Genomic DNA, 27143 nt, shown 5'->3' on the forward strand with positions numbered 1-27143 from the left:
AGAATGTGGTCCTGGGAGTACGGTGTAATGTACGGTAGAAAATGGACCAAGTTGATCAGCGTCGACAGCCTTAATACCTTGAAGTACTCTAGTTCCTACAACAGTTACCTAAGGAGAAAAGAATTTTGAATTAAAATCATTTCAAGTCGATATCAACGAATAATTCAATACGAAATATATTCACCTCAGATATGTTAAGAACGTAAGGAGCATTTACAAATATTGGTGCGTTGTCATTAGCGTCAGTAACTCGAATGCTTACGGGAATCGCAAAATTCTAAAACGGGTATAAGTTTTATTCATTTTCTTTAAAATAATATAATTACACATTATAAAATTAAATAATTAAAAATACACTTACTGGGTCGGCTGTATGTTTCCGCTCACAGATTATATTTACATAAACGGAAGATGGTCCAGAAATACCCTATAGTAACAACAAGTTAAGAATTGAGTTATTTAACGTAATATTTATGATAACTGGTAATCATACTTCTTTGTCTAGTAGCTTTGTTAGACTAAGTTCTTTGGTTCCTGGTAAGATGGTTATAGGACTATCTACTTCTTTTAGTGATAAATTTATATTTCCATTTTCAGATGTATCTCCATTTATCTTCAATACGCCTATAATCAATATTGCATATTGAGCCATATAATTGTAATATAAATATTTCTAAAAAATATGGTTTTACCAATAATAGATCCTACTGGTACATCTTCGGAAACAAAGAAGCTTTCTGCCGAACCACCATTTTCTAAATAGCAACGATTGTCCACGACAGCTAGAATAAAAATACAACTATTTTATTAATTTTATTAATAGTAAAACAAATAATGTAAGAGGAATTTGTTTTAATAAATTGCTCGTTTTTAAATAATGAAAGATTCCTAAATAATTTAAAAACGTATTGATTTTGATTTTACAATGAAATATTACACCAATAGATCTTAATTACAATAAGTTCTTATCATGAAATTAATAGTGTTACATCAATATATGTTATATCAAACCATAAGTGCTATTTTAAATAAGATTTATAAACGATTTGGGTTGGTCTATGAGATTTATATAACAGACTCTTTGAAATAGTATTTCTTTTTTCGGTCAAATTGCATAAAGTAAGTATTTAACTCCGATAAAAATTAAATTACATTTCTCCAAATGTAGCTGACTAAGTCATTATTTGAATAATAGAAAACAAATTTAAAATTGTATTTTAGTATTATGTAATATTCATATACCCCTACAAATCAAATAAAAAATAAATAACGGGTACTGTATCTTTTGATTTTTAATTATATTTTTTGAACCCAGATATTAATGCTCACTTACTGGGTAGTTACGCCACTGATTATTATGTATCAAATGTCATCATAGGCATTTGGTAAAATACAAAGAATGACTGAAAATTAAATGAAATAAGTTACTAATAAAATCCAATAAATTGTTTTTCGTTTTTGTTTTTTTTTTTTGGTCTTGAAACCCGAGTAAAACAATGAGATGGAAAATGTTGCTTTCGCCAACCGTAACGGAAGTATGTACAGATGGCGTCTAAGTATAGGGAACAGGTGGTTGCTAAGGAGCTCAAGTGTGGCAGCACTATACATCGGTACGTTTGTTATATTTGGAGTAACAGGAAATCCGTTTCGGATTTAACCGAACAAATCGCTACCGATGCACGTAAGATTCTCCTTACGGTGTATAACTCAAAAAAGTACGTTTCTCATGAGTTAGCATAATATTATAGTATGGGGTTTTAAAACTTTTATAAGGATTTTTTTGAAGAAAAAAAATATATATACATTTACAACGTTTTTATAATTTACACTGTTTGATAAAGATATTTATATTTTACATTGTCATTGTTAAGCTAAAGCATTAATATTCATAACAGCTTGTATGTGTAAACATGGTATAAACACAATCAGCAGTAATTGGAATATTATTTTTTACGAAATTATAATACTATCATAGCAAATAGATTATAGTTTATTCATAACAAAATAATACTGATTAACATAATATCATATGTTTAAATTAGTTTTATTAAAAGAATTCACTATAGATGTTATGTTGATATTTGACAATTTAAATTTCTATAAGTATCAGTATAATATATATAGGTATATATGTATATTGAAAGATACATATAAATAAAATACTGAAGGTAAACATTATCGTGAGAACTTCCATTTCAGATACTCAAACTCAATGACATACAGGTATATAAAATCAAAATACATTTATTGTTTAATTATTAATTCGACGACACGTACATATTAATAAAATGAATAAAAGAACCATTCAACAATTTTGAGCCACTTGTTAAACAGTCGTGACGACTACCGTCAGATTTATTGCTTTAATACATGTACATATCTCAACATTAAATTTTCTAAAATAATTTTCACATAGTCGTCATTATAAATGTTGGACAACCCATGTCGTGATCATCTTTAAAATGTAATGGTTTAATGAATAATTCATTTCTTATGATGTATATTATTCTGTTGTATTATTGAACCTAAAATCGTAGTTAAATTTTCTATGAATATAAATGAAAGTAGAAATAAAAATTATATATAATTGTATAATACATTATAATTATAAACTATAAGGTATTCAACGTGCAAGTAACAGTAACTACCCCAAGTCTAAAGTTTTGAAGTGATTCTTATGACTTAAGATTGAAAATTTGTTTAATATTTTATAACTATTATGAACTAAAAATTAAAATTTATCACAAATGTGTATAATAATATTATTCAATGTGAGATTACATTTACATAGTTCTACATACCAAGTGAAACATTTTTTAAACTTAAATTTCCTTTTATATTTACTACCAAATTTTATATTAATTCCATATCAACAGTCCAGTGCATTATTAAATTAAATTTCCAAAATATAATAACTTTTATTTATTTATTTTTAAATTTTGATATTTCTAACAATAAATAATAATATACCGTTCCAATATTTGTTGAAGTAAAATGCGATTTCACGGTTAAAATAATAGTAATCAGGAGAAGTAAATAAAAAAAATAAATAAAACGAGATTAATAGTTTTTCTTGGAGATAGTCTATAATACACCATATCAACACGTATACCTTGAGAATTATACGGTCAGTTGTAGAAAAATCTATTCTTATATAAAATATTTAATATAAACAATATATTAGATAGGTTCAATAAAATACATGATTCTACATAATAAATCTCTGCGAGTAACCAGTAAATTTTTTAAAGTATAACGTTCGCTATTTTTTATCCAATAATATTTCACGAGTACTTATACATGTACCAAATGAACATAGAACCATTATTAAGAGTCCAATGATAACAGTTATATATTTTGGTAGACGAATTTGATAAGTAAAGACATTATTATAATAAGTGTGTTAAATAGTATAATTGGTATCAATGCCCATGGTATGATTGATTTATTGAATGCGATTTGATGGAACTACATTGCTCACGAAAAACAGTTATCGATTTGTATACGTTTTATTTTTTATTCGTTCTGTCTTAAAATTACTCCGAAACACATTCTATAATAACAATAACATTGTTTAATGTCCACATAGATACAAATAAGTTATGATTTAAATAATTACACGAATAATGGGATATTTTTATTTTAATACATTTTGGGTGAGGTTTAAAAGTACAGTCACACACCAAGATTCGTGCTGAATGTTCATAATTATAGTATTTACATAAATAGTGTACATATGTTAATTCATACAAAATAATGAAAATCAAGTTATTAGAAAGTAGGGTTGAAATATTTAGCAATTGTATATTGTACTGAGTGTACACTGTAACGTATTTATAATATGTGCGTATATGATTGTACCTATAATTTTAGGAAAACGTCTTCACACTTTTATTTAAATTTTCGAACAAAAAAAAATGAAAGCAATGCATATAAAAAACTTAGTAATCTAATAACTCATAATTTGAATAGAATTATTTTCAAAATACAGTCGTTTTTAATATTTGTACAGATAATATTATAAATTTATGATTTTTGCCTGCATTTAGATGTAAGTCCATAATTAGTGAGCAAATTAAATACACTTAAAAAGAACTTTCAATGTTTGAAAAATTGTTATAATGTTTAATTTACATACACAAAAATAATTCAAAGTGGAACTTTGAGGTTTAGAAATGAGCTACTTAAATTATTTAAATAATAATTTAAATATCTAGTCGCTGAAAAATCATTTGTTGGACCATTTTATAAAAATTATATAATTATATTTCAAAATATCTCAATAATCGAACGATGATTTTCCATTTATATGCGTTAATTTTACATTTATAGTCGTAGGTTTTTTCTGAAAATATTATTCAAATACTGTAAAATTGATTTTCTTTGACTATTGATCGAATAAAATATTATTACTTTAGGATTTTTAACTCGAGCGAGTAAAAATCTATTAGATAATAAAAACTTCAGTGGAACAGTGTATTCAAAAACTTAACACACACACGTTTTTTGTAGTAAGATATCAACGTTTTAAATATGAAGTGCGAATCATTTTACGCCAGTCGTCTGATATACTCGTAAGCCATTCGTGCGGTTATATAAGTAACATCAAATTAGCCGAAAAAGAAAATCATTATCTATTGTTATTCACATTTGAGCGTGTTGCAATGTTGAATACTCTGTGTAGGCTCAATTATGCATAAACCACAAAACAGAGAATTTAAAACTTAATGTGTTGCTAAATGTTTTCTTGCGAAAGATTATAATGCGCTTCTATCTCGGAAGATTAACAGGTAAAATTTCTTTGTCTCCGACGATTTTTCCGCCTACTCGATAACATCCATTTTAACCACACAATTGTATATTTTTACTTGGTTCATCTCCTAACTGAATAGTCTACCAAATTGACACATCACGATCTGGTCGATTGATGTTGCAGAAGTCGTTGAATCATGACAGCGTATTTATCGCTACAGTGTCATCTGAGACTTTAATAATCCCAAATTACTATTTTTTTAAATCTACTGATACTTTGCTATTGTTTATATCGACTTCCGACAGTTTAGCCAAACTTGGTTTAACCACTTGCTAAACTCAATTAGATGAAATATTTTTTTATTGGTATATAATCGATAAATACAATACAATACAATCGATCCTTCTGTTAAAAAGTTTATATACATATAGAAATCTGATAACCGTGAAATTTTATCTGTATTATTTATGAAAATCATCAAATTTTCTATATTGAAAAAAAAAATACTTACATATAGATACGAACAGTAATTTTATTTATTTAACAATATTCTGCACTAATTTTTACTAGATAATATATACTTACCTAGTTTGAGTACATTTATTAAAAAAAACTTGGTTATATTTTAACATAATATAAGTCATTTATTTTATTTTAACATAGAATTTTAAATTATAACAAATTATATATAAATGATTCCAATTATTTTAAATTATATAATATATATAATAATTATTATTATATAATAATTATTTTAAAATATACAAAATAATGTTTTTTTTGAATAGAATTTATTTAAAATATACACATAAACTGTAGTTAACTACAAATATTTTTATAGATAAGAATGTTTTACGTTTTTATTTATTTCGGAAACAATTAATACACTTTAGATTGAGTGATTTATAAAAACTATAATCTTGACCATTTTTCAACTTGAATATACTCGTATTAATAGAATATTTCATTTTTAATTATTTCTGTAATAAAACATGGGTACGTATAGGAAATAAAAGAATATAGGCTCACCATTCAAACCAATATTTTATTTCTCACTAAATAACTATGGAATATATTAAGGGTGATTAAAATACAATGAATAAATTATTAAAATTACTACAGAAGAATGTACGCGCTTGGAAAAGGTCATGATTTTCGATTTAAGTTTTGATCGTTAATATCTTAGATGTCAATGACTAGGGCTCGGATTTATATGTAAATACATATTTTACTGTGACTTGATAAATTAATTTAGGTTAAGTGATAAATTCGTTTCAAGAGATTTCTAAAGAAATTAACTATATTTTATTTTTCATATTTTTACATATTTTGCCATAAGTACAAATTTTTACATAAGTATTTCTCTATAATTCAATTTTTTCTTATATATTTCGACCATTTGACTATTTACGCTTTATTAATAATTAAATACAGACGATTTCCCCTGTTTCCAAAAGTAAGTAAACAAAATAGTACCAATTATTGAATTTAATCTACGGTCGATACATGTTCCATATCGATATTTCAATATGTTCGACAAGAAAAATGACTTAAGTTCACAGTTTAGGGCTCATAGAAGAAACTGTAAAATTCATAGAACAAGAACAAAGACCATTGGGAGTTGCGATAAAAGAAAAAATGCACAGTGTTTTAAACAAAAATCCTGGTTTAAACTATCTAAAATTAATTAAAGATACATTGCGGACTGAATGGAGTAATATTATAGAATAAGCCCACTCCTTTGGACAGTGGAAATATGAAATTTGCATCCATTACCTCTGTTGAAGTCGAGCGCTCCTATACGAATAGTCGGTACAAATCTGTATTAGAACAAACCGTAGATAAAATGACTTTGATAATTTGAACATGTATATGGTATCTTATTGTTATCAAGATCAAGGTTCAATTTCATAATAATTTCAATTCAAATTTGTAATTTTTTTTTCTTTTCATTTTTTGTTATTTATAAAGTGATTTTTAATTTTTTTTATATTCCATATTTTCATTTTATTATCACATATAAAGTAATTTTATATAACATATATATTTACATATATTGATTGTTTTAATACATGCATATAAATCCGAGCCCCATTAATGACTAATGTATACTTATAAATCTGGAGATTTTTTTAATACAAAAACATAGTGACTGAATTTGTTTTACAGTATTTTGTCTAAACATTATATTCCTATATCTTGTTATTGACGGTACACAATTTTATTTCATTACATTCACATAAATTATAGATAAATACGTTTGTTGATTCGCTTTATACAATTACTACTCTTTATACTTAAAATTATTTTCAAGACAAATTTCTACAATATATTATCATTCATAAAACAAACCTTTTGCACAACCGGATGAAAAATTAATATCTTCGATCGATAGAAATGTTGTGAAATCATAAGTAATTATTAATAACAGTTTTTCAATTATTAAAAATAACTCGGTTTCGTTAAGTAGGTAGGTACAATGCGGTGGAAAAGGGCTGGAAATAAAAAAATAAAATTATAAAAATAGGAAGAAATAGGACCGGACGTGACGTTACGCTTGCCCTTGCGGAACATCCGGCTGCTCCTCGACCAACCGTGTACTAGAATATATAGCATCCAGCGGGATTAGTCAGTAAGTTTCATGAAGGACTCCACTAAACTGATAATTTTTTTCCTCAGAAACAATAGAAAAACCTGGCCGCCACGTATCGTGTAAATACTCATAAAACGGACGGTATGGTTCGACGTAATTTAGAATACAATCGGTCAGGTCGTCTATTAATTACCAACCGGGGAACAATTAAGATAACTATCCGTGTAATTATAAAATAACCTTCGTAATAAGCAAATGACAATCATTGATGACTCCGATTAGAAAAAGTTCAATAAAGCTCAACGGTTATAGTTACGCGCAACGCGACTTACATACTACATGATATATTTTGTAAACCAATATTCAACCATGGGCGTGTCCAGCGGGTGGGCCTGATGGGCCCGGGTCCACTTTGAATTTTAGCATTTAAATAAATCCAAATAATTTAATTTTCGTAATAAGTTCAAAAAAGAAAGAAGCCGCAGAAGCCATAAGTCTACTGAATCAATTTCGTTCTTTTAACATAATATTTGTCCTAACATTTCTTGATACGATTTTTTAAATAATAATTTAGTTTTTAAAAAATATGAACTATTACGAAGATAATAAATATTTCTGGAATAAAGTAGCGAGCCAAAGCCGAAGAGCGAACAATTCGTACAATAACTGCACAAATATTATGGATTTTTACAAAAAATCATGCGATACGGAAAGTCATTTGAGAACATTAAATTGGTTATCGAACGCGTGTTGGTTATACCGGTAAGTTCGGTAGCAGCCAAAATAAGTTTTTCAACTATGAGAAAAATCAAGACATTGACGAGTTTGCCAAAATGAAAAACAGGAGAATTCAATTTACTAAATAAATTATAAATTATTATAAAAAGTTATTTTACAAGTATATATTATACATATGACTGCAAAGTAGTAAGTACAACTTAAAAATAAATGTATGTTTCTCTTAAAAAAAAAAATCATTTATCTTATACAAATTATTCTTATAACCGAGCCCATCCTGAATTTTTACCCAAGATACGCCCCTGTATTCAACAGGTCATACTTATCATTAGATATACATATTTCATCGTATTTTACATCCATCAACGATCGTGTGATGAACGTCTATGAAAATTCATATATTTTAGACCACGGCGTTCAATCAATAACTATTCGATTGTTGAAAGATTGTAAACGTCAAGTCGCTATATTCATAACAAATGTAAAAAATGTACCAAAAAAAAAAAAAAAAAACACGATTCACCGGCCGAGATTTGAACAGTTTTGAACATACTTCATATATAACGCTACGACCTGAAACGTATTATTGTTGGTATAACCGAGCCGACAGAATTCATTTGGAACACGTTGCATTATTATAATATTTCGCGTTGTTTTTCCCACATAAATGTATTCCTCGCACGAATCAATACACACGTATGTACCGTAAATCGATTCGGCCGGTTCTAAAATTCAATGACGCACACTCACGTGGTTCTCGTGTTATTTGGCAACTATTGGACTGTACGCGGAAAACAGTAAATGTCTGTGTAACCAATTATACAGTTGGCGATTAGATTTGTGTGTTTGTTCTAAATAGGCACTTTCCGATTTAGGAGCGCGGAGATGCGCGAGTAGTACACACCGCGCCGCGGGCAGGTAAATAACATCATCATCTTCATCAACAGCAACAACAACAATAACAACGAGCAGATAGTATTGGAATTTTCCGGTCAGTGCTCGTATAATACGCCGCGTATTTCTGTGCTGCCAGTGTATGTGATGAGAGAAAAAATCCGTCAACGGAACGACCCAATTTAACAATGTGTGTGTTACGAGAAAACTCAGAGAAAAATCGTTTTCGTATGTGTCGTCTCGCTTTGCACCGTTTTGTAAATATATGTTAGCACCTGGGGTTTATATTATTAATAATAATAATGGCAATAATAATGATGATAATAATAATAATAATAATAATAATAATAATAATAATAATAAAACAGAGAAAAACGTGCTCATCTATAATGGACCATAATGCGTCACGTAATATCCTCCGGGCACGTAAATCAAATAATTGGTCCTCCGCCGTAGGTGTGCATAGCCTAACCTGGTTCGAGAAGATAAAATAACAATAGACGACTGATAACACTTAAATTTACGTGGATACGGTGGATCTATATCATACCGTAATCGAATTATGATGCATTTTCCTCATAACTGTTGTGTTTTTCTTTCTTTTTTTTTCAGTAAATTCGATTTAAACCAATTTAAGAAAATATTATACGTTGCTTTTTAGGACAATAAATATTGAATTCAATTTCAAAAACACGAGGTTTGAAATTCCTTAAAAAATGTATTCGTTTAGAGTCTCTCTGCGACTCTCAACAGTTATTTTCTTCTTTTTTTATCGTAAATAAATCAACAATTATATTGATAAATATGATAAAATATACTCTGATTTTTTAGACGGAAAATTAAAGGAATAAGCTAGTACGTATTTGCTACCTATTTTATAATAATTGACAAGATTTAATTATAGTTTAAAATTTTTTGAAAAAAACATGTCGCACAACCTTGATATCTTCTTGAGCCATGACATTGGGGCGCGCAATTTCAAAATTTAATAATAATACTGTTCATTCTAAAACTCATTATTTTAATGCTCCGTTTTTTTATAAATTATATCTGAATTTTATTTAATTTGTTTTGTTTACACGCTGTATGAGTTAGTTATTCGTTATGGGCTTATGGCTAACTGTAAAAGGTTAATTAAAACATAAGATGATTTATACAGTAAATATATGCATTATATTATTAAATTATACGTGTAGCTATGGACTAATTTTTCTTAGTTTAGAACGTTTAGGTCATTATATATATCATACACCGTAATAGATATTTATTGTTTTGATAAAACCGTAACAATAGGATCAATTATTGCAGAAACATCATGAGTTGAATTTTCATCATGCTTGAAATTTTTTTGGATAATTGATAAAAACTGTATAATATAAATAATTTTGAAAAAAAAATTAATTTAAGAATGAATATTTATTTAAACATATATACTAAATACAAATTTACAAATTGTACACTTAACGCATAAAAACATATAACTAGTATACTTTTTTACTAATATTTCTATTTCATAAAATATAAGACTCGTGACGATTTTGCAATCATCAATCCAATTTAAAATAGCAATGTTATTAAATAAACTAAGGTTAGGTATTGAGTTATCTAGGGTTATGAACGTTAGTTTAATTTTAAAACATTATTTTACTCTCACGAATCGTGTTTAAAACCGAGCAATTTGATGTTTATGGTATTTGTGTCTTACCACAGAATATTACCTATATCTTGTTTACTATTACACTTCACCACAATATAAATTAAAACCAATTCCGAAACCGCAATTGCAGTATGAATTCTATAATATACATCGATATAATATTTTTCATAAAATAATATTAAGAGCACATATACATAAAGTAAAGTTTCATTAGCATTAAACATTAAAAGATAAACAGCATATTGGCCCATTATTTAAATAAATGTTGGTGAATCTAGGAACATAGAAAATTGCCTTTATATTTCTATCGTTAAGTTTCAATTGAATAGGCTCGTGAAAAATTTAACCTTTATTGACATCAACTGAATGTTAAAATTGAAAGAAAATTCAACCATGATTATTGAGGAAAATAAATCACATAATAATAATTGTATTATAAGTCATATTAATGCACAAATCTTTTGGTGTTATATTCGTTAAGGTGGGTTATCTAGAAACGTTGGTTTCTAGTAAAGTGTTATTTTAACTAGTAGTTAAACGTAGTTTTTGTACATGAGTTATTTAACTGAAAATTGGTGAATTTAGAATTCCAGATAGCTCTTAGAACAAATTAATTTCAAGGTTCCAACATTAAATTTTAAAAATAACTATTCGTTATTTATTTCGCTCATTGGTACAAAAAAAAATTATATATAATTACAAATAGTTCTAATATATTTTTTATTGTTTAATTCTAATGATTTTTTCTTTTTGATTTTTGTTATGATTCTTTACGTGAATACATTTATAATAATATACAATTAGTTATGATTGCTGAGTACTTAAATACTTCCTAAAATTGTTTGTCTTCAGTGGCGTATACAAGATTATTCAATGGCTTTTGAAAATAAATAAGTACTCAACTGTTATAAGATTTTTTTTATTTTTTTTTATTTTTAAATTAGAGAATTGTATAATCTGTAAAGTAAGGTTTACAATAAGCACAAGTGCAGAGAGAATTAATATAGAAAAGATAAATTAATGGATAATGTAACAAACAATAAATTAAGTTGAATCACAATTATTTACATCAGTTTAGGACAGGGGAACTTGGGTGAAGAGGCCATCCATTGATAGAACTTCTTGACATGTGGGGGTGGGGTTAGTCTAAAAGTAGGTCTCGACACCATGTTCGTTTTAGACGCCTTCTGGGGTCATCAGGAATGGCGGGGACAGATAGATTCAAAATTAAGGGGTTGCGATTATTGTGGAGATTGGAGAGCATACGTTTGTAGAAAGCCTTGGCAAAGTTTTTTACTGTTTGAATGGATAGATCTTTGTGGATAGTATCGTTGGGAACAAAGAATGGAGCTTTAGTTATTTGTCGTAGGAATTTGGATTGGAAGGATTGGATTTTAGTAATGCTGGAGGGTTTGGCGGCACCTCATAATTGGATGCCATAAATCCATATTGGTTTGAGGAGTAATTTGTATAGGAGAAGTTTATTCTTGAGGTTTATATTTTTAGATGTCAAAAAAAACGCAATTGACGGGACCGATTATTTAGAGCAAACCGTTTGATGTGAATATGCGTAGCTCAGGTTAGCCGGCGATCTAGATAAAGACCTAAGTAGCGAACAGTTTGCTCAGATGGGAGCGGAAGGTGATTAAGATACACAGACAGCTTGTCGGAATGTGAACGTGCAGTGAACGGATTTGGATTCATTCAATTTTATCCCCCAGTCTTTATACCATATTTAAAAAAGGTTTAGGTAGTTTTGGATGAAGTTTGAGGCCGTTTCAGGGTTTGAGTGAAGTGCCAAGAGAGCCTTGTCGTCAGCAAAGTCCCCGGTAATTGTATTGGTAGTAGTAGGTTGATCAGATGTTACAAGATTAAGTTTGAAAAATGAAAAAGGTTCTTTATTAGTTCTTACTTATATTAAGCGTAAAATATAAATAAATATTTGAAAAAAAGTAATAATAAATAAAGGTGAATAAGGGGAGGGGTTCAATCCGTTAGCTCCTCCCGTCCGCGAACGCCTCTGTTTGCTCTAATATATTATACTACTTTGTGTGGTTTTATATAAGTAATATTAATACGTATCAAATTAATATTACTATAGGTAGTACTTACTTTTGATAACGTGAAAATAAAACACAGAGGCTATTTATGCATAAGCCTATTTTAACATTAGTTTTCAATTCAATTACAACAGTACGTATGATAATACTCCACCCGAGGTCATAATTATTTTTATTACAAACATACATAAAAAACGTGATCCATATACACACTTTCAAAACGAAAGTATCGTCAACAATTTTCAAAAAAATAACACACAGATTTTTTACTATAAAACAGCCAACGGTCTAGTAGAAAGTGTGTGTACGAGTGCATACAATAATAACTTCGTTGCTCCAATGATTCCAGCTGTACATTGCTCTACTATGGTTACATCACATCGCGGCTTAACACTGTTATTACCATAGCCCGTGCGCAGTGCAAATGACCAAGTAGCGCACAAAACATACACGACTCACAACTGTTGCGGATGAACCTAGAGGGCACGTGATTGTGTGGTTATTGGGGCTTGAATGCCAACCGATGCACGAAAGGATAGGTATATACACTGATAGATAGATAGATAGATATGTATCATAATCGTGTTGCGACAAAAACAAAAATTAATCGATTTCTCTTTCTTGGAAAACCTAACGACTCCGGAAACGTATAGATCGTCACATGAAAACATGTGATTGAACATTTATATTTCTTTTGGTAAATAATTAAAATCGAGAAAAAAATCACTGCGCAAATTTTCGAAATTTAAGTAAACCGTAGTATTCAATATTACAAATTTTAATAAGTTATTAAAATGCGTTTTAACACGCAGCTAACGAAAAATGTTCATTTTCGTAATCTTCAAGATATTATTAAAAGCAATATGTATTTTAATCTAGTTAATTTTCGATAAACATGTTGTCTCCATGTTTTGTTTTTTGTATGAATATTAATATTAATATTATTATTATTTTATTACATTAAATATTTTTACGGTAAAAAATGTATACCAATTATGGATATTTTTAAATGCTTACTGTGAGGTAGTCTAATTAGTCAAATATTTTTTTAAAGCTTACTCGTATTACCTACAGTTATAGATTTGCAGTGCATCGAACTAAGTAAAAAAGTATTAGTAACCTGCTAAAATTAATACTATTATACTAAAATACTATTAATACTAATAATACTATTTTCACTTTGTCTAAGAATATTTCATAAGATTATAAACATTTTATATTTTAATATAATTCATAATTCCGTTAATTTCAAATAGAACAATATTCCAAGAATTTAACATTGCAGATTATTTTTACTCTTCTGAAAGACGTTCTTTCTTTTAGAAAACACACATTTAAAATCTAATAACTTCCTTTTTCTCCTCCTCTTGGCTCCTCGTCAAAACAGAAAATATTTCGGTACCGAACAAGTATGTACACTTATGTTGACTAGTATACAAATAAAATCAAAACAAATATATATATATATATATATATATATATATAAAAGACGAACACACTCGTCTACAGCGAAATTATTGTTCTATAAAAAATACAATACTCAAATCAGATTGACAAGTATAATTGTATATAGTTTGACAGTCATTGTTTACTACTACCTTAGAACTCCTTTAACAAACTGCAAACTTGACATTGTTTCGACAAGTATTTGAAATTAAAATCTTTATTAAAGTGTTTCGCTTTCACAAAACTTTAATTTTCAAATATAAACCATTATTATTAAATAGAATTATGGATACCGATATCATAATGAATTTTCAAATGTTTTCCTCCCTAACCTTAAGTTGTTTGTCATAAAACAGTACGAGTAGTACACAGTGCCATATTTTCTACTTTTATTAAAGATGATTTTAAAAAATACATTGTTACTTCATCTAAGTCTTATATCCAACCGTTATCGACTGATTACGTCAAATGCAATGGTTATTATTTATTCAGGTCGTTTCTTGTTAAATTTTTAACCATTATTCATTTCTATTTAAGTGCTTAAAATATATTCTTTTAAAACACAATTATATAATGAAATACAATTTTACATCTGTTCTATGATTCACTTATATATAAATTAATTATAATTGTTAATATTATTTTTTCTACTTATAAAAAATATATTTGTTTATTTTATTGTTTTAGTATTTTTAATTTGAATCATTTCCCATTAGTATTAATACATATTTACTGTTACACGGAGGTGAAAAAAACGTTTGTTTATTATTATTGAAATTAAATAAAACTATTAACTATGCACCAATTAAGTCACTTATAGTTACACAGTTTTTTGCTTAATTTGTGACCTGGAATTTACAAATTTTCCCGTATTGTATATTTCGTTGTTCCACAGAAAACTCTCATCAGTATGCTTTTGGTCCCGTTATATATTGTATAAGGTACTATTATTTCCCATCTGATTTACCTTTATATAAAAACCTTTAAAAAACAAATTAACCGATCAATAATATATTATTTTAGTGTGAAGTTTTGTTTTTTAATTTTTCAGTGAAATTGTTATTTTTCGCTAAGTATATTTTACTATCAATAATCATATAATATTACCCTAGGTTTTTTATCAGATTGAGCATGAGGAATGATGCTTAAGTCCATCAAGCTTCATCTAAAAGAACAATTAAATTGTGCGATCGATTGTCATTATTCCATTTTTATAAAAATATCCGTTACCATTCTGTCAATTTTTTTTTTCATATTTTAATATTATCATTAATAACACAACTTGAAACTACAATAGATATTCATTGGCCAGTTATCCATGTACATTGATATTTAACTTACTGAATTATTAAAATTATTGGGCTGTCGTTATAAATAAGGTAAGTACTGAAGTAAGGAAGGTTTGTATTCACAAATGCAATTGTTTCTAAAAATTAAATTCTATAACTATGTAAAAAAAACTGTATAAAAATATAAAAAATAATAATATTTTAATTTTTTATAATTTATTAAAAGTGAACTAGGTTAGGTGTTCTATTTACGTAAAAATTATCGACAATGCTGCAGGGTTTTCATTAATAAAGATATTCAATTTAATATTGAATGCTATGTTAAATGAGATGATACTATAACAATTTACAATACATATTATTTATTATTTTTATATTTTACTTAATGCTATTACATTATACGAATTTCTTTTTTTTAAATCTTTTTTATTTTTACAAACCCGACGTTGGAATATTTTCGAAAATGTGTTAAAAATAATGTACTGTTATATTATTTTTAAGGCATTTTTAATGTTTCAATAAAAGTATAAAAAAAATACAATGAAACCATTATAATTTCTGTACTCCCCTTTAAAATCTGAAACGAATAATCACACTTGTTACAAAACATATACATTATTATAATATGAATATATATTTATTTATTTTACTCGTAAATATAAATTTATAAGTAAATTGAAATCATTAAATATTATTTAGCGATAATATATTTTGTTATAAAATATTTCTTGGCATAATTTACACATTGTAACTTACCTACAAAATTATAATATTATGTATTTCACATTCAGTGTATATTTGATAAACGGAAGACAAAAATAGTGATAATAGAAAAATGTATTTAGTTGCACCACAAATAGTTGAATATATTTTATTAAAAAATACACTTTAATAAAAATTGAAAATAAAAAATCATTTTTATTATACTTGGAGATGAGATTAAATTGCACACGAATATAATGTAAATAGTTAACTAAGAATATACATATCTAAATAATTATGTATATATAATTTAAAATGTCAGTCCATAAAACTAGAATTATTACTATACTTATGGTATTAATAATTGTTATTGTAAGCTTTACAAACACGTGCTTGGTTCTGTTCTGTTAAATGTTTTATATAATCAACAACAGCCAATACTTAATCTGAAGTGCCTAATATTCATTTTTATAAAAGTTATAAAATAAAAATTATAAATCTAACTTCAATTTTTACCTACTTTTAAAAAACACTATTTTGTAATACTCAACGATAACTTCTGTAATTATGATTTTCAAACAAAATAACTTGATTATTAATTTTATAAATTTTCAAAATTCAATATAATCTATGAAAAAAATATAGAAGTCTACAAAATAAAACATTCTGAAAATAAAGTAGTTTATAAAAAAATATATATAAAACTGAATATTTATCAATGAAGCATTGGTCAGAAATCAATTTTTATTATTTAATTTATTTTATTATCGTTTTATTAATCGGTAAAAAAGTGAATATTTGATTCAACTAAAAATTACTATAAGCTTGTTATAACAATATAATGCACTTCGATTAGAATCTTTGCCGGTTTCCCCATCGAACACTCCCATTGTTTTATATTCGCCGACCTATGATTACTACAGATATTGAATATCGATACGATTTATAAATTATATTTTGCCGTGAAACCGCAGGACTCGTGTCAAGTTACAACATCAGAAAACGGCTTTCGTATTTCGATATTTTATCATATATATATATTGTTTTAGTACATGTGGCATCTGTCTACTAACGGTTTTACACGGGTGCTCGTGACCAGTCAAGACCACGCGCGTGCAAAGCCCTCTAAGCAGTTTATTTTATTTATTTATTTATTATTATTATTTTATTTTATTTATTTTTTTTTTTGCTATTTAATGTATATCGTCCCCGCTGGCTGTCCGTGTTGTAATATATCCATGTATCCGGCACGTGTGCTTTGTGTATGCAATTTCCCGGCATCCTTTTATGGCTAACTTTTTTTATTTTTACAAACTAACTTAAACCTATTTTTTTTTATTTTATTTTTTTCGAACTACGCTTATCAAAATCGATTAATCACATTAAGTCCACGAGTTTATATTTAAAACATGTACGTAATTCGATTATTATTAGAAGTAAACCGTCATTTTTAACAAGTTAATTGGACCAAAATAATTAATAACAGAGTTGTGATAGGTATGGTAAATTAAATTTTATAATACCTATAGTAATTGCTTATTATTTACGTACTTCTGAATTCAAACCACTTCGGTCTTTTTTTTTTTTTTAAATAAAGTCAACTTAAACATTGGTTCTCTTTTACCACAGGAAACTTCCTTCAGTTAAAAAAATATTTCCAACCGAAAAATATACATACCAATCATTTATTCTTAATATTTAGATAATTTTTATCATATAAACGTCTTCATTTTCACGAATTATCACATTTTATTGAAAAATATATGAAAATTAAAATTAAGTATATATATTACGTTTAACGTCAAAATCATTCTTATTATTTCAAAAAATATACGTTAATGCCCGATAAAAATACGTAAAAATAGTCAATATAATAAAGGTTATTAATCCAAAACCTCAACCCATGACCAAAAGCTTTTATGAATCGTTCATCATAATATCTAAAGTATTTAATACTACACGCATATCAATATTTTTCAAAAGTAATTATATATCAGAGAGGTTAAATAAAATTCCTTTTATAATAACATTTTGCACATTAACCGTTAAAACACGGTTTAAGTATGCCGTCGAAGTTATACCATTTCATTTTTTTTTCGCGCAGTTTTTAAATTATTTTCGCGTTGAACATTTTGGAATCATATTGGAAATGCACCCTTTTTAAATTGATTTCAGCAACCCTCAGTAGAATTTAAACTTGTTAAGCTATCCTTTTCTCTAATCACTCAACTAATGAACCATTGTTTCGTAGTTATATATGCTACTTATTGCTTTTGTACCTATCACTAATTTATTTTTTCTTTTATATTGAGAAATTGCTTGTTTTCTTTTATTTTTATATTACTTTACTATAGCATCATATATTCTTTATACTGCTGATGACCAAATATGTTTTGTTTGTACTATTCTGTCTATACTGTATATAGGCTCACGTCTGTTAAATATAATTATAGATAAATATAAAAATCGAGAGCAATCCCATTCTATTTTTGACTGATTCAAACTATATTAATTCGTATTTTTCAAACGTTACGATAACTCTGTACCGTAAACCATTTGAATATTCGATAGAAAACCTTTACAATATTAAAACTTTTCTGCATAAATTCCTTAATCACTTAATTATTATTAACATTTAAGGTAAAGTAATCAATAATTTTATTAAACGAACAAAACGGACACACTAACCACATTTTAAAGTTATTTATCAAAGGGCTAACTTGAAAATGAAAATATAAAATATACTCCACAACTTTTCAGTCTTTCGTGATCTCTGGATAGGTTACATTATCATTTTATTGAAAATTAAATTACTCACATGTTCATGTGTTTCTGAAGAAATGTATTATTTACTAATAAATCGTTCATAAATGCTTTTCAGATATCTGTCCAGAGCCCCTCATCAAATTCTGGGCCTTTATACCAAAGGTTTGTCTGGGTTCTTTACAGAATTTTCAATAATACAATTTACTATTAATAATCATATAAAAAAAATCAAGATTCGTAAGCATTTTAACAATATTAATGTTTTTATTTTTTATTACAATATTATCTGAATGAAAAAAAGAAAAAAAACCAAGTATATTTTAATTTATATTTGATTTTTTTTTTAAGTTAAAATTTTATTTTACGAGCTTTGAGCTCAGTCTGTCTCTCACTCTCTCTCTCGTTACGAATTTCAATTTTCCTATTACATAAATTAGATTTTTTTTTTCTTTTCACTAACGTCTGTGGCTACATTTTAAGAGAAGCAAAAAATCTCATTTTAATATTTAATCTCAATTGTAAAATTAAAAAAATATATTTTTGGATATTACTTTGTATACATAATTAATTTACTAGAACAATTTATTCAAACCTACAACGAAAATCACTATATTTATATACGATAGCTTAAATTGAGAATAGTTTTTTCTACGTAACAAAGAAGTATCTATATAACTGTTATTTATGGAATCGCCTCCATTTTATGATATTATTACAGTGACCATTTATGCGGAACTTAATACCACGAGCCATGGTCTAGTAGTAGTATTTTCATACTAAGTGTCAGGCAGGTAAAATAATGGTCATAATGAGACGATCTGGTTCAAGCAATGACTTTCGATTAGATAAAATCTCGATTGAGTAACTCTTGTGGTTTATAAAACATTGTACTTATGTCTTAACAACGTTGAACCTAAACCTAAAATAAAGTATTTATACAGAATCCAAATGATTAAAATCTGTGTTTTACGCACAGATACATATCTATAAAACTAATACGTAACTCATAGCATGCTGCAACATGTACGATAAATTACTCTTATTTATGTATGTTAGAATAAATATGCATAATTATATATAATAATATCGTTGGCTAACAGTAAAATAAGTAAGTCATTTAAATAATAAACAAAACTTTTTAAGTGAAATTTAACTAAAAAAAATCTTACAAATTTAAGTTGTGTAAGCAAACTAAAAAATAATAAATGAACACATTTTTTGTAAATTTGGTAGTTAATACTTATAATATTTTTGATTTACAAAATTCGATATTAATATAAATGAAAGAAAAATTCAAATTAATTATATTTTTGATAAAAATAAACTCAATATTTAAAATCCATAGAAAATAAATAAAATATGTAGGTAAGTTATAGATAGGTAAATATTTTATATACATTTTTCTAATTAAAATGCGTTTAATAATAGCAAATAAAATAATTTTAAATGTTCGATAAACATAACTTACATTCTAATGTTAGATTCAAATGTTCGTTGAATTACTGTAAAATTATAAAAAAAAAAAAAATACAATATTTTTATCGACTTCTATAGCATAGTTACAGCGAGAGCAATCGAATACGGGTAGTTAGTTGCTTCTAGGTGATTAAATATAATATGTACGAGTAAATCACTCCACTCCGATGAATCGACAACAGTGTATGAGTGATTAGAATTTCGTTTCGAGCTGGAAGTATAAAATATTCATAAATTATCAGTTGGCATTGATTGAGGGTGAATTATTCTTCTCGAGGAACACGAAGATATGGTGTTACCTTCGACTCCGAGTGCAACCACACCACTGTGGCTAGTTTTAGATCGATAAGATATATATAATATACATTATTTACTTATTTATGTTAATAAGAATCTTCAACCTTATTTTCTGATTATCTATTGTTCTTAAGAACCATTTATTTATTATTATTGTTTTTAGACCAATATACTGATTCATAAGAAAACGTACGCAACACATTTATATCATTATAATTAGTTGATTGAATCATCGGATCAAAAATATTCTTTTGAAGTCCAATCAGATTGAATGTTAATAGTTAATGTGTTGTACAGTAAAGTTATAAAGTTACTGAAATATAAGATACTACACTATATGTGTACATATAGCCTCTTTGGTCAATACTCAAATTTCAATACTTTCTTTAATCTTGTATGTGCAATTTACTGATCTCCGAATAATGTTGGACACGAATACATGACCCGTTTTTTTATGTGTACAATGTGATCACATGTATATGTATGTAAAAAAAAAAAAACATATAATTATAAAAAAATTAGTAATGCGTGCTGCCGCCGCCCTGGACTACTGACAAAAGAACAGATCGTGACTAGATGCTTCATTACTATCTAGATTGTGTACAGTTACTCATAAAGCACACAGGTGCAAGGTAGGCTGCTGGGAATTGGTTATTTATCTCGGGAACCTCCTACCAACCACATTGACTTATAATTATATTATATATTATTATGTTGTCTATGGGGAGGTAGAAGGAGGTGTCAGTCGTTAGAAAATACTGGTTTTCACTATAAAGAAAAAAACACCGTTTCTACTTTAATGAAATATATTTAGTATTTTACTCAAAAAAATTACAAAGGAGCAAGCTGTCAAAACCGAAGCAAATTTTTCAAGAATGGTCAAGCAGACCGGAAAACGGATATGGTCCGTCAAATATTTGGAGCTCCTCGTCATGAGAATAAAACAATTATAAACACACTAATCAATAGACAATAGTATCTATTTTTTGTTCAATTTTACAAATAAAACAAAGCGTTTTGGACAGTCCATTATCGAAATTATAGTTATAAACACTGAATTTGTTGGTATCAACCATTAATATAATAATGTATATAAAATAATTTTTTCAGTCTACAGAAATCTTTGTCTTAACCTCCATTACTAATTAACTAAGATTTCCTGTTAAAAGTAAGCAAATGTTAAGTAACTTGGTTTTCTTATACCACGTAAATATATTTTTTATTTCGGTACTTTATCCCACATAAACGTTATAATGTACATAGTATATAGTCCGTAAATGAACCGTATAAACCGGCCTTAATTTTATTAAATATTCAAAAAAAAAACTCAATTAAAAATTACCTCACAAAAAAATGCTTTTCAATGTAACTTACTATAACTCAGTTGTTCTATTTAAAAAACCTTTAAATTTTCAATACTACAACTCAGCCCAAATATAGAGTATAATTTTGTGATCGTCAATTTGTAGTTTATTTGTTAAAAATAATAAGAATATATACGATCATTTATATGGTTATATTTATTATAACAGTTATATTTACATAGTTTTTATATTTAAATGCACTCAATAAGAAATATAACCTGACCAAGAAAAAAAATGCTGAAATGGTTGCAGATCAAAAATGGTATTAAAATAAGAATGACGTACTATACAATTAAAACTACCAATATATCAAAAAATAAAAGGTTTAAATTAAACTAAAAAAAAATAACCAACAACAATAATATTACCATTCAAATTTCATTTTGGAATTCTTGGCATGACATACAAAATGACATAAAAGACTATTTTTTGATCATCTATATAACTGTATACGCGTATTATAAAGTAACATTATATATCTATAGAGTGTAACCTACACGTTGATGATAAATTTGTATACGCATTTTAACGAGACATAGGGAGTAGTAAGTATAAAAGGTAGGTACTCTGAACTCTGGTGATTGTTCCTAATAAACGACAAATTATATAACCAATATTTTTTTGTGATAATCAATTTAATTTATCAAATTCAATATAATTTAATTTAAAAATGGTATTAATAAACAATTATTGGTTTAAGTGTAAGTAAGCGTTAATTCAGGCACGTCGTCAAGGGGGGGGGGGCTTAGGGTTAGGTAAGAAAAATCAGAGGCCCCGAACTAGTCCCCTTGATTTTGATTTTTATGATTTTTAAATATTACAATGTTTAGTTGTCCCAAACCGGCTAAATTCTGAATATATATTCCATATGGGCGATTGTAAACTCCGTTAGAATATCGGTTAAGATAAAATGATAATAAAAGATTTAATGTAAACTCCGCCAGTTTTTTTTCTTACCTGCAATGGGTATATGTAAACTCCAGTTTTTTTTTTGTTTACCTGCTCAGTGCTCATATTTCCACGTGCCTTCTCACATTAAATACGTTGACATCTATTGCGATGATGTATATCGAAATTGATAAAACTATTGTCATGGTTCAATTCATTTCATGGTGGATATATATCCATATTGATTCATTAATTAATAATTTTATCTTCATATTAACTGAAATTAGTATTTTCAATGATGATACCGTAGGTATCGTATACGTAAAGTGTACTTTGACGAACATAATCATTCGTAGTCTGCGTGTCTCCATGTATATTTTATATTGAACAATATATGTCGCAACAAAGTACTAATATAAAATTAATTACTGGTCAACGAGGCAATTTATTGGTTTTATTTAACAACTACAAATATAACCAAAATATAAAATATGCGTCTGGTGAAATAAAATGGAAGTATGATATTATATAATATTATAATAATACTTATTATGTATTACTTTTAATAATATATAATATTAATTTTATACTACTACTCGATTTTCTTCACTGGCGGAGTTTACATGCGCCCAATCCATATAATTTATGATCGTATAGCAAAAATTAAATTCTGAGATTCTATTTTATAAATATTCGTCACTTGACAATTTGAGATAAGACAATAATAAGTGTATTAATATATTGAAAACTAGGAATTCCAAATACGGATATCGAACGCACATTTGATAAACACTACAGAAAGGGGCCAAAAAATCTTGGCCCCCTTATAGAAATATGTCTGGTTACGTGCCTGCATTAACTACAACTCTATAATAGTCGAGTCTTAAAGAAATTTTATACCAATAAAATATGTAATTTTAAAATATTTAATAATGAGTTATAGAAATATAACTAAATACTATTTACTAAATATGATAATTTTATACACAAAACCATTTCAGTAGTATAGAAGCATTTACTCGTATGTTGTAAATTATAATTTATTATATAATGAAATATTGAAATAAGCATATATGAAAAACTAATTTTAACTTTAATTTCAGAATGTAATCCTACAAAAAATTGAGTTTAATATTAACTTCATATATAGAAATTCATTAAACAAATTTACAGATCAATAGTAGAAAGTATTATAATTTTGAAAATATTCTTTAGATTTTAATACATTTTTTTTTTTTTATATTAAATCTTTACTAAATTAATGAAATGACCGTTGGGTGCTACTTATGGTACTTAATTTTAACGTTTTTTTTTGCCATTGATTTTTTCTTCCGTGACTGATTCGAGCCGGTGATTTATTTTAGAATTGTTCAATCATAGGGAAAGCCAATACTAAATTAATAACTATGGAGGTTCTACATGGGTATCATTAACTGATGGACAAACACATCCCAATCATATTAAAAATGATAACCATTATTTAGTTCCACTAAATGCTTACCTAATAAAATGTTCATATCTGCATAATAATTGTATATCTTTTGAATACTTTGACAAACCATTATTTTTTTATGTCAGTACATAATGTTTTTAGTTTTTTACACAACACAAGTTTATCACTAGATACATTATATGAACATTGCATTTAGTAGTTACATTATGTTGACAATATATCAAACTGTAGTTAAATAACATTACTCTAACAGCAACAAGTAGACACAGTTTTTTTTGTAGTTTTTTCCTCGTCTAAAAAGTTCAATTATAATACTAATACCATTTTAAACATATTATTTATAAGTTATTTTATTATATTATTTAGACAATGAATATTATAATTCATTATTATAACCACTACTTAAAAATTCTAAAAATCTAATTTAAATTTTCATATATTTCCTTACCTTGACTTCCAACATATCCTAACCATATCGAAGTTAATACTCCAACTAGTAGGCATCCTATGGTCTTTGTAAGCATTCTATACGTTGTTGCAGTAGTAACATTCCTGTATCTACCTAAAAAAAATAACTCTGTATAAGGTAAAATTCTTTTATAATAATTATATTATTACGCAGCTACTTGAAAAAATTATTTTAAGCCTATCAGTTCATAACTCAAATTAAAAACACAATGTTCATTTCAATAAGTTTATCAAATTATTATTTATTTTAAGGTAATTTTTTTCAATCGATCTACGACACATAAGTATTATAATATATAATGTTTTTAAATAATAATTGCATAGATAACCTAGATTTTTTTTCAGTAATACAATCGTGTACACAAAATATATTAATTTAAGATGATTCTGATGATTCTCTACGTAATTTGTGACTCGTGCCTGGTATTACACACTTCAATTGCACCGTTTAAGATGCGAATACTCTTATAACTAAAGTCGATAAATGATTGCTTTTATCAAACAACATTGACATCAACATCAATGATGTTCATATACTTTTTTACATGTGTGACTCATAACGGCCGTTCTTTTATGTACTATAATAATAATATTTTATAGTCAATAGTTTTATATAAAAATCAAAAAGTCAATTGAACTCCTGTTTTTTTTTTAAATATTTTCATTGTCAAAGCAATTTTAAAAAAAAAAAAAGTAAAAAAATACGAATTTTCTTATTTATTAGTATTATAGTGTAATGAACTAATGACCCATAAATCAAATCATTTCAACTTTGAAATCGTCTCGTGTACCTACACTCGTCAATGTCCAACATTAACGGTTGTATTTTCACGCAATATTTTACACGTGTTTATTTGTAACCTCTAACCTTACAAATTAGGTCAACATTTTACAAAACACATAAGAAGATATAAAATAACCACCCGAAAACGTTGTTTATTATGTTAGGTGGTATAAAAATATTTTCATTAAAAGAATATTCGTAGCATATCACACTCAACAATGTTCGTATAGCCTTAACCACAATAACGGATTACACAATTATTTTGTAGTTTAATGCTATAACTGTAGAGTGGAATACACATGTACACTTATTACGATGCGGTGTCTTATGAAAATAATTATTATTGTCACACTACCACACATAATTACGCTTCTCTTGTTTTGCGGTACCTACAACTGAGTTTTTAAATTAAAAACTAGTACAGTAATTGGCTAAACGCATCATTTTCATAACAATTAGGTACCAAAAATAATTTATAAGAGTAAAAAACAATGTCTAAGAGATAACATTTTCACGTGATTTTAACATGTTTATAAGTTGATAGATGAAAAGTGGATCTCACTCATCTGAAAAAATCCCTAACAATTTTACAGAGTATGAATCAAATAATACGTAATCTAGGAATATCTTTGTATGAAGATTATTTTTTACTAGAACTATTAGGTAGTTACTATTATTTAATATTACTTATTATTATTATCGTTAATCAATATATTTTTGAAATACTCTAAGAATACTTTAGAAAGCTCAAAATATTTATTTTCACAGTTAAGTACGAAATACCATCATATGTATACCTATTTTGATCTTTAGTGATTGACTCTCAGACATTTACTTTAATAACTACTTCAATTATCTACCTATGTATGATAAGATTAATACCGATTTCAAACATTGTAAATAAAAAATTGAATAACAATTTCAAGGATAAATAAAATTAAAATTAAAATTAATGATTGAATATAAAATGTATGAAATTTCGAAGTTAAACTTTTAACTTTGATAAAATTGATATTTCTACAGCCATAAATTACCAGAAAAGCTATTTTTTGTTACATTTTCAAGTTATCAATTAGGTTTATGAGGTTTTAGAGCATGTCTCTACCGAAAATTATGATCATAAGAACATTATAAAGTATATAAAATCTATAAAAAAGGCACTTGTGGTAAATTTTATATCCAACTCTGTTCTCAAAATATAAATTATTATAAGTATGTTTTTTACACATCGTTAACACTTACTATAATATAAATAAAATGTATCAATAATTGTAAAACATCAATAGAATAATTCCAAAATTCAGAATAATTAGTATCATTGTAGTATCATCCGGTCATTTCAGCAGTAATAAATTTAATATTCAATTTACAATGTATATTATATGTATACGTCTTTATCAATTTAAAAATTTTTGAAGTCTCGGCCCTTAGTAATAAATTTCATACGTTTTTTTTAAATGTTTCGTTGTACGTAATATTTTTAAATTCAACAATGTTTACAACTAGTCTAGTTTT

The 27143-nt window shown here is 26.7% G+C and overlaps 1 protein-coding gene across 2 annotated transcripts in view; it reads right to left on the reverse strand.

Annotated features, from left to right (window-relative positions):
* The window catches only part of LOC112690692 (protocadherin Fat 4), a 38785-nt gene that overhangs the window by 7666 nt on the left and 3976 nt on the right, over positions 1-27143 (reverse strand). The window contains exons 2-7 of one of the 2 annotated variants that reach the window (XM_025564757.1): positions 24825-24934; positions 693-782; positions 494-624; positions 362-427; positions 185-277; positions 1-108 (exon numbers count right to left, since the gene is read on the reverse strand). In XM_025564757.1, coding sequence (XP_025420542.1) covers positions 1-108; positions 185-277; positions 362-427; positions 494-624; positions 693-782; positions 24825-24900 — 564 coding nt within the window. In that variant the 5' untranslated portion in view covers positions 24901-24934. Of the gene's footprint in view, positions 109-184; positions 278-361; positions 428-493; positions 625-692; positions 783-24824; positions 24939-27143 lie in introns of both variants that reach the window. The other variant, XM_025564756.1, reaches the window with a different exon arrangement.

Source organism: Sipha flava, unplaced genomic scaffold (genome assembly GCF_003268045.1).
Source record: "Sipha flava isolate LNK unplaced genomic scaffold, YSA_version1 518_pilon_pilon, whole genome shotgun sequence".
In the NCBI taxonomy this organism is placed as follows: Eukaryota; Metazoa; Arthropoda; class Insecta; order Hemiptera; family Aphididae; genus Sipha; species Sipha flava.